Raw genomic sequence first — 9,613 nt, 5'->3', positions numbered from 1 at the left:
TTTCGCTGCATCGAGAACAATGGTTAATGCTTTTGCAAAACTCTGGTGATAATGTAATAACCTTAAGTACTTCTTTAAATTATGGTTTTATGCTTTATTGTATTTTCTCTGTGCCTCACCTTCGAGTGAGTATGTGGTACTTGATCCTGTTAGTGGCCTTGTCCGACTAGATCCGAGAGAATGATGATTTATTCTTATTTAAGTGTGGTTTTGCCTTCAAGGCGGGACTCGGGCACTTAAGTTGGAATAATTCGGGCAGTTTTGCCACATAAGGGAGCTCCCAGAGACCACATATATGTGTCCAGTTGTGGTCCACTCCAAATCCTTCGTACTTGTCCCCCTTTTCATTTAGGACAAGGTTGTTTAGCTGAGCATATATTTCTGCTGCGTTAGGACGTTTAGGCTGTCCTTTGGTGACCACTGTGTTCTTTATAAAGTTTTTCTTATCGCTCCTAAAGGGGTGTTTCCTGGGCAACCAGCGTCAATGACAATCGAAGTAAGTGATCTTTCCAGCATGAGCAAGACGGAAGCAATCTGTATCTGAACTGCAATATGGACATGCCAATCTTACATGTGTACTCCAACGAGTAAAAATAGCATACGCCATGAAGTCATGCACCAACCACAAATACGCAACTCAAAGTTTGAATATCTGTTTTTTAAAAACATCGTATGTTTGAACTCCTTTCCAAAGCTCCTTCAGCTCTTCAATCAAGGGTTTTAACATGACATTGAGTTTCTTTCTATCTGGGCTAGGAATGATTAAGCAAAGAAATATAAATTCATATTTCATACAAAGAGAAGGTGGAAGGTTGTATGGAATAATAAAGACGGGCCAACATGAGTATGATGATGCCATTTGACCAAAAGGTGTGAAGCCATTGGTCGCGAGGCCGATTCGAACATTCTTCGGATCAACTGTAAAGTATGGATAAAACATGTCGAGAGCCTGCAAAGCATCCCCATCTGAAGGGTGCACGATTAGCTCATCGTTATCACAGACACGCTCTTTGTGCCATCGCATGTGCATAGCGGTTTTTTAGATAGAAACAACCGTTTCACTCGAGGAGTTAGTGGCAAGTAACAGAGCTGCTTATGTGCAACATCTGTCATCACCTTGTCACCCTCATCATTAACAACTTCCACAAATCTAGATTGTCCACATTTCAGACATTTTTTTCTCTCCTGCATGCTCCTTCATGAAAATCATACAATTATTTTTGCACACATCAATCTTTTCATAATCCATATCGAGACCTTTGATAATTGTCTTTGAATGGTACATGTCTTTAGGCAACTTATTGGACTTTGGGAGCACATCTCCTAATAACTTTAAAATCTCATTGTAACAATTGTTCGAGAAAAAATACTTGGACTTAATGTCCATGAGCCAAGTCAGAAAAGCGAGTATACTCACATCTATGTGTTCATGCAACGACTCTTCAAAGTATTTTAGTAGTTTAAAAAATCTAGAAACCTCTGGTGTGGTAGAATCCTTGGAGCTTAGGTTTAATTCTGAACGTAGCGAATCTAGCATCTCATGCATCGCATCATCGCCAGCCCAATCATTGTTCTCCTCTTCTACATTCCGGTTGGGTACTACCTCACCATGATGTTCCCACACCTCATATGCGGCATAAATCCAAACTGACAAAGATCGGTGGCGCCTACAAGGGCATCTGACAATGTCGGTTAATGACAAGGAGAATACGTGGTCCACAAAATCTTTGGTCTTGGCTACCCAATCATCAGAATGACGTCCATTCCTACTCTAGGCATTGTACATCTATACACGATCTTCAACCATGCCTGAGACTGTTAAACCGAACTATATCGTGAAAACATTATTCAACTTCGTCAAGGGTATCAGTCCTACATGTATAGTTAAGGATAGGTTCTAAACCCACAGCAAGCTAGCAGGACCCAAAAAAATTTCGGTAGCATAACCTCGCTGCCACTATACAATATATTACTTATATATAAAACAAAGAATGATATACTATTAATCAAATCAAACTAAGTACCACATAGCCTAATAATGCATCTATTTTACGTACCAATATAATATACTTGTAAAACTAATAATATAATAGTACCACATATTAATATGAAATTAATGCCATAAATATAATATGCCCCTAATTCCTAAACCACATATACCACTAATATATTAATGAAATCAAACTAAACAATAATACTAATCACACACACTAATCAAACAAACACAATTACAAATATATACTAATTTTGGCGGTAATTAAATAACGGCCGCCAAAAATATGGAATAAAATACACAAAAAATAACCTTTGGATGGGGAAGAGCTTGCCGACGACAGCGAAGTGATGGCAGGAGGAGGGCTTGGCCGCGGCCGGTCGACGAGAGCTGAGGACGGCGGTGGGCGGCGCGGTCGGCGCAGGACAGAGAGAAGAAGAGAGAAACAAAGAGAAGAAGGATTCGGGCGACCATTTTAAACGCTTTATTTTCGGCGGCTGTGTCAGTGGCCGCCGTAAATAAGTTTATTTTCGGCGGCTAAGCCCTGGCCGCCGAAAATGGTGCACAGTGCTATTGTGTCACTGATAGATATTTATTGTATTGTAATTTTACAACAACTTATGTATATCAGTATAAGCAGAACATTATATTGATTACCGAGTGTCTCCTATCGAAAGAAGTAAAGAATCAGAGAGACATTCCAGAAGAAACTAGAGCTCCCTCATCATCTTATTGTGTGCTCATTTGTTGTGTTAAATCGATGTATAGAATTAAAACTATATATGATAAGTTAACAATTATGGACATTACCGCCATGTCCACCCGTCAGGGCGGGTGGGGGCGGGCCGGGGAGGCCCCTGGCGGCGGCGGGTGGAGGCTGGGGCGGCACGGGGAGTCCCTGGCGGCGGCGACGGCAGGTGGAGGCTGGGGAGGCCCTCGTGGCGGCGGCGGCTACGATGTGCAGCTGGGCGCGCGTGGAGAAAAGAATGGAATGAAACGGTGCGGACGCGGCTTGCATTAAAATCTCTTATGTTTGACGGCCTTCTGGGACACCGTCGGACATAATGTTATGTCCGACGGCTTATCTGACAGCCGTCGGAGATAACATTATGTCCGACGGTCCTTCTGCCAGCAGTCGGACGTAGGATATTATGTCTGAAGGCTGTCATGGGCCGTCGGATATAACGTTATCTCCGACGACTCCCTAGGAGGCCGTCGGACAAAACAGAGCCGTTAGAACTATGTCGTTTTACTTTAGTGTTTACCCGGATGCTAATAAACCTACCAAACTATAATGGATTCTGGGAGCCATGGCAATATAACAGGTGGCCTCTAGAGCAGCAATATATACTATTGTGTTTAGTAGGTGACTGGAGCACATAACTGTGGGATGGTACAGTACCCAAAATTGCTTAATTGTTTTCCGGTACTACATAACATCCAGCTACATTGGCAACGGTACATCTTTCTCCGGGCAAAAGCTGGCATGCTGTTGCCGCCTTTGACAATTCGATCTTTGGGCAAAAGCTGGGAGGTGGTATGCATGTATGAGAGGATTCAAGCACTGCACGCTGTTGTCTTTGACAAGATGCAGAGTGTCTTGATTGTTCACCTGCTGGACTGGACCCCTGAGGGCACGAGTCGTGGATGATGGACGACACATGTTGTGCTGGTGCAATGGACATCGGACGTGGGCCATGCGCCAGGAGCGTATCTACGTGCTGCATGCTGTTCTAGGGCCTGTTGTAGGAGAACAAAGGCTCCGGTTCTGGTACTCGCACTGCAGGGCAACTTTGTACAATGACACATGGGCTTGTACACACCATTGTGTTCATCTCGATGCAGCTTGTACTGCCAACTGTTGTGTCCTGTGCCGGCATTCATTTGTACGTGCAGACACAAGTGTTAACCGGAGCAGCAAGCACATCTGATGCTAGAGCTCGGCTCCACGGTAGCATAGCATATTATATATTCCAGCCATTCCAGACAGAAGCGGAGTAGCTAGCTAGAAGGTGCGCGTGTGCAGTGTGCTTGGCGGGCCGGCGGCCATAACAGGAGACTGGACGCATGCAGCTCTACCCTAGCTACGCGTCTTTCTTTGGTCCACACATCGGAGTCCAGGATGTCTGCAGCTGCAATTGGCAATGCCTTTATAAATATTACAGAGGGCCCGGAGGAGGCAGATCGCATCCACCTCGTACGTACTCACAGGTGTAGATAATTCATGGATTTGCCACCACCCTGTCGAGAGTCGAGACCCAACAAGACGGGGGTGTGGGGGCTGCCGAGACGATCGCAGGATCGACACGTCGACAGGCCAGCGGGTTTCTCGTGGAGCTAGGCTCTGTGGCAAGGACCAACTTACCCTATCAAATCCGTGCCCTGTCCCGCTCCACGCCATGTTTGTCTTGCGGCCACCTTGGCCCCAGCGCCTGTGCACTCTGCAATGCTCTGTACTTGGTATGGTACCACACACAGCAGGAAGACAAGTGCCGTGATAGGTTGCCCAGCTCTGCCTCAGCGTGGCCTAGCTGCCTGTTCATTTTTTCACTTGTATTTATCACATCGTCTTTCTTTTTTGGAGCAGATATGCTATATATGTTTGCATTATCTCTGCATCTGTATTACCTGACGATAGGTCGTACTATATATGCATGTGATAGCCTGGCATCCGACCAGACGTATCAAGAGTACTCGTTAGTTACCCGTACATCACTACTATTTATATATATATATATATATATATATATATATATAGTTTGTTTATATAACAAAAACCAATATAACCTATAGTCATGATCGGCAGGTGCTCTCTTGTAGGCCACAATTTGAATTCTGACAGCTGCATTTTTTTATATTTCGTTGGCGTGCGAAAAACCCTCACTACTGTGGAGAGGGTTACGAAACTCGTATTTTATATTAGTATATGAGGATAAGGATGTATTTATCTGAATTTTCTAGAACTGTTTAATACAGGCAACGAAATGATCAAGCTCAGGTACGGTTTTACCACAACACGCATATTTGTCCTGGAATTTGATGCGTACACTTCCACTCATATGTGACTTGCATTGGCCGGTACTACCTCGGTCGTCCTAAAATATTAGTCATTTTAGTCTCTATTTAAATAAATAAGGATGAACCTATACACATATAAAACATATACAAATATTGTATGAGCTCATTGATTAGCTAAAACGAATTTTAATTTGGGACAGTATTATTATCACTTTCTATTTTGAATTAATGCTGCAATAGATCCAGCAGCTGAGGTGTCAATATCATTCTAGCGTGATACACTATTAGGATTGCCTTTGCTGCTTAATTATATCATTCTTCCTATTGGGTGAAGCGTAAATTTAGATTTTGGAATGGAGAGGGTACGTGGTAAATGAACACTTACATTCCGATGGAAGTGTTAGGGTTAGGCTATAACTAACCCCCAATTAAAAGAAGGTTACATGCAACAGTTGTCTTAGCGTGTTGTAATTGTAACACAACCATCCGGCCAGACATAAGTTGCAACAGTTGTCTTAGCGTGTTGCAACAGTTGTCTTCTCTTGTCACCTGTCAGTTTCTTGCTTTGGTATAAGAACACACACCTAACATATATAGCTATAATAAGAGGCATGCCAAAGACCATGCATATTATATATGGTATTGTAAGGATATTATGCCGAGACTTATTTGTCGATAGTTAAACTCTCGGCCAACATCAACACTCAACTCGTTAAAGCGCCGTCAACAACCGACGACCGTCGTTATGTATTTATGTCGACACAGTTATGTCTTTGCTGAGTGATGTCCTCAGGTGCTCAGCAAAACTCTCGTTTGCCAAGTGTCTTCTCCTAACATTTGGTAAAGTATATTTGGTTTTCATACAGTCTCTAGACCTACATGTTCAATTTAATCAAGATAAATACACCTGTTCAAGAGAACAGTTGAAACGGCTGAAATGGCTAGTTGCCTGACATTGAGTGATATATCTTCTGAGGTAATCAATATATTTCTTCAAAGGCATATTCGTTCATAAACTTATTCAGATAAATGCACTTGTGAATTGTGATCCTAGTGGCTAGACGGCCCATCTAGCATATATGCACAGATGCACTTAGAAACTAGCATCGCAAGATCGTGTATTATAAAACGACTGAAATGACGTGAAAAAGCTAAGGTGGCCTAGAAATAGATGCTGCTGCATTCTTGTTTTCAGCTTGATATGTATATATGGACGTCTTGTCATTGAAAAGTGGGATAGTATAAAGAGAATTGGAAAAAGTAAGCGATGGCACGACAAGAATAAGCAGCCAGCTGTGTAGTGACAGTATCATCAAACAAACAAAGCAATCTTCACAGAACCACACCAGTATGTATATATGGCAGAATAATAGGCAAGGTAATACAAGACATGGCCTTGCTTTTAATATAAACTTCCCTTCAACTTCACCACTCGACACGTACTCGCCCATGGCCATTGCTTAAGTTGTTACACTATGCCCAGTCAACATTGCAACCCTACCAATCATATTGTCACCTTCATAAATCAGCTAAAATGTGCAGCATGTACCAGTAGGTTGTAGCTGCTAGCTCGTGGGGTCACAGCCAAGCAGCTGATTAGCTACCTTTTTATTTAAACAAACATACATACGTAAAGATCGACTCAGGATGAAAAAAAAAGCTTTGCTTGCCCAGCTAATTGCAAGCGTCGTAGGATGGTCTTCTTTCGTACGTTGAGCCGTACGGTTAGCGTCGGCGGGCGGCGGTCTCGCGCTGCGCGTTGAAGTAGACGGCGGCGACGGGGAGGCCGAGGTCGTTCTCCTCAGCGAACTGGCGGGTGCTGAAGCGGTCCTTCGACGACGGCGGGTTCACCGCTTGCCGGCTCTTCTGCCGGAACAGCACAAAGATGAACCTGTGGATGCCAATGTTTGGCTTTGGGATCTCGTAGCTCACCACCTCTTTCCCTGCATGCATACAAGCACAAGCATTAATTAGATGGAGTGACAAAGAACGAACTGATTTGTACAGCATGCATAAAAACCCTTTTTATCCATTCGTCGCCCCCACTCTTCCCCTCTTCTGCGGCTTCAAAACAAGCAAGAACTAAAGCGACATGTACAAGAAAAAAGACTTACCAAAAGAAGCATCGGTAGTCCCAGGAATATCAGTGACAATCCTGCCAGTGCCAGTGTGTGGTCCAGCAAACAAAAAAACACGCCCCTGATTAGCTATATATACATATAAATGCCTTGAGATAATATATATGAACATGCATTTATAAGACCATGCATGCATAACCCAGCTGTGTAAAAATATATACGTAATAAATTCTAGCTAATCATGCATGGCCGAGTCAAGCGCTACACTATAGTAGATATATAGGTGATACCCCCCTATTTAGTACAGTATTTACTTATACGATTACTTTATCTAGCAAGATATATATAGACTATATTATTATGAATTCTCGCATTGATGATAAAAATTATTACCAGTGAAGGTGCTCCCTCAAGTATGGATCACTAGGTCCAGGAACATCGGGGTCGGTCATCACCAACGTGAAGAAGGACCTGAGGTCGCCCCCTTGGACCTCAACACGCGGCTTGGCGGCCACTGCCGAAGGGAAGAACTCGTGCCCGTTGAACACCTGCTTGTTGGAGTTGTAGGTGACCACCATCTTCACCGTGGGGTTGAAATGGTCCAGGACCTCACCAATCACTTTCCCCACAATGAGAGGCTCCAACACCCTTGACATGTCTAACGGTACAGTTGAAGCAGTAGGTGTTTTGTGCTGGAGCTAGTAGCTTCTGTTCCCTATGTGCGTGTGCTTGTGTGTGTTGCCAAGAGACCAGGGCGTTTGGCCTCTATTTATAGACGTCAAGGCCAGCTATATATTCCGATCGATCGAGCTGAGTGTGATGGACCGATCATCATCATATATTACAGCTCTTAAAAAGTTCAGGTTTGAGCGTCTCTATCGGCTCGTACGGTGGCTACTATCATATATAGCTTAACATGTCAGATTGTTTCTTCACAATATATAGAATAGGGGCACTTGCAGCAGATATACAAGTTCCTTATTATCCGATATATTCCAATTTCCACATCTATCTCAAAGATATTTATTCCCTTCACAATATTTATATTATTATATATGCATGGGCGTTCAGGCCGAAATAGTTAAGTGCCTAGAATCCACATTTGGCAAAATAGGAAAAAGCTCTTTGTTACATCCATATCATTAAAGTTTCTCCGGTGAACGACGACAGAGATCCACTGATAACGTACTTCCTTCAGACATCGATCAAGCCAAGCGAGCACATTGAAATATAAAAGATCGTAGCATTTCTCAGGTGTTTTGGGAGTTAGCTTCGTGGTTTATAAGGGATGCATGTAAAATCTTGACTTCCGTTCGGAGCTGCAGCTACTTGTTGGTTGACTTGGTAATGCAGAAATGGTTTAGTATTTTTTTTTCGCCTAGTACATTCGGTTTTGCACTGGCTTCCCACATGGATTATTTTATTCCCTATAGAGGCGGTCACAGTATTTTTCTCTGGAACATGGGTGATGATCTAGTCTTAGGTTTGATTATTATTAGTGTGCCAGGTTTTTTTTTTGTTCATGCTATGTGAGCGCAGAAGCCAGAAGTGAGGTGACAATTTTTGTATCTAATCGACGTATTGATTGTGATTTACTGAAACAAATCACATCACAATTTATGTTTTGTGTACAAAAATGATAGTATGAATTTGTATATATTTAGCACTGAGGAGTTAATTGAAGACATTATTAGTAGTGTACCATAGAGAATCTTCACTAAACGTGCATTAATTATTTCATTTTCTTCAGAAATTCTTAGAGACATAATGTGTGGTAGTGAATGTAGGAACGGTGTCAAAGATGGCAGCTTGATTATGCTAGTTCTTTAGCTTGTATTCTTTGCCTGTCCCTTTATATAAAGAAGCATACAACGTTAATGTGAATTCTCTCTCCATTGATTGATTATCCCTTTATTTTTACATGTATTTTATTTTGCGTTTCAACACATATTTTAGTTTTTCTTTTTGCAGCTGGAGAGTGAGCTTAGCTTGGGTATTCTCAAAGCTGGAGCACAACTGCACCCAGGAGCTAGCATCTTTTTCTCTTGAGGTAAAAAAGCGAGGCACGCTGAAGCACCACTCTGCTGAGCTATGGGGTGCAAAAGAACATGCCCTAAACAGCATTGCACTTGAGCGGACTTGCTACTTCTGGTGATTATTCCTGTCACGCAAGTGCAAGAGGAGGGCATAAACTAAGGGGGTGTTTGGTTTCTAGGGACTAATGTTTAGTCCCTACATTTTATTCTATTTTAGTACTTAAAATGCTAAATATGGAAACTAAGACTCTATTTTAGTTTCCGTATTTGACAATATAAGAACTAAAATGGAATAAAATGAAGGGACTAAAGATTAGTCCCTAGAAACCAAACACCACCTAAGCTCTCAAGTGGATCAGGGCACCCTCCACTACACAAAGAGGTCCTGTTTCCAAGAGTGCTCTGCTCGTAACACTTCTTTTGAGGGAAAAGGAGATCCTCAATTATGAGCTATTCATTAGGCAAAGGTTAGTGCTCTTGTTTCCACA

At 42.5% G+C, this 9,613-nt stretch overlaps 1 protein-coding gene across 1 annotated transcript; it reads right to left on the bottom strand.

The window, feature by feature from the left end:
- Nucleotides 1-6,381: 6,381 nt before the first annotated feature.
- LOC100127513 (ZCN2 protein) lies at nt 6,382-7,813 on the bottom strand. Its single transcript, NM_001112770.1, has 3 exons — nt 7,483-7,813; nt 7,126-7,166; nt 6,382-6,954 (listed from the first exon to the last, which is right to left on the bottom strand). Exons 1-3 carry the CDS (start codon nt 7,743-7,745, stop codon nt 6,737-6,739), a joined length of 522 nt encoding a protein of 173 aa, NP_001106241.1. The 5' UTR covers nt 7,746-7,813; the 3' UTR covers nt 6,382-6,736.
- Nucleotides 7,814-9,613: the final 1,800 nt, after the last annotated feature.

Source organism: Zea mays, chromosome 4, assembly GCF_902167145.1.
Source record: "Zea mays cultivar B73 chromosome 4, Zm-B73-REFERENCE-NAM-5.0, whole genome shotgun sequence".
Classification (NCBI taxonomy): domain Eukaryota; kingdom Viridiplantae; phylum Streptophyta; class Magnoliopsida; order Poales; family Poaceae; genus Zea; species Zea mays.
The sequence above is the reverse complement of the archived record's forward strand: the minus strand, read 5'-3'. Positions and strand labels throughout refer to the sequence as shown.

Bases quoted from the DNA above. Each gene is read 5' to 3' on its own strand.
- LOC100127513 (NM_001112770.1), bottom strand. From the start codon at position 7,745: ATGTCAAGGGTGTTGGAGCCTCTCATTGTGGGGAAAGTGATTGGTGAG. The intron at 7,167-7,482 runs GTAATAATTTTT...TGGCACTGGCAG, and splicing joins TTGAGGGAGCACCTTCACTG to GATTGTCACTGATATTCCTG. The intron at 6,955-7,125 runs GTAAGTCTTTTT...GTATGCATGCAG, and splicing joins GACTACCGATGCTTCTTTTG to GGAAAGAGGTGGTGAGCTAC.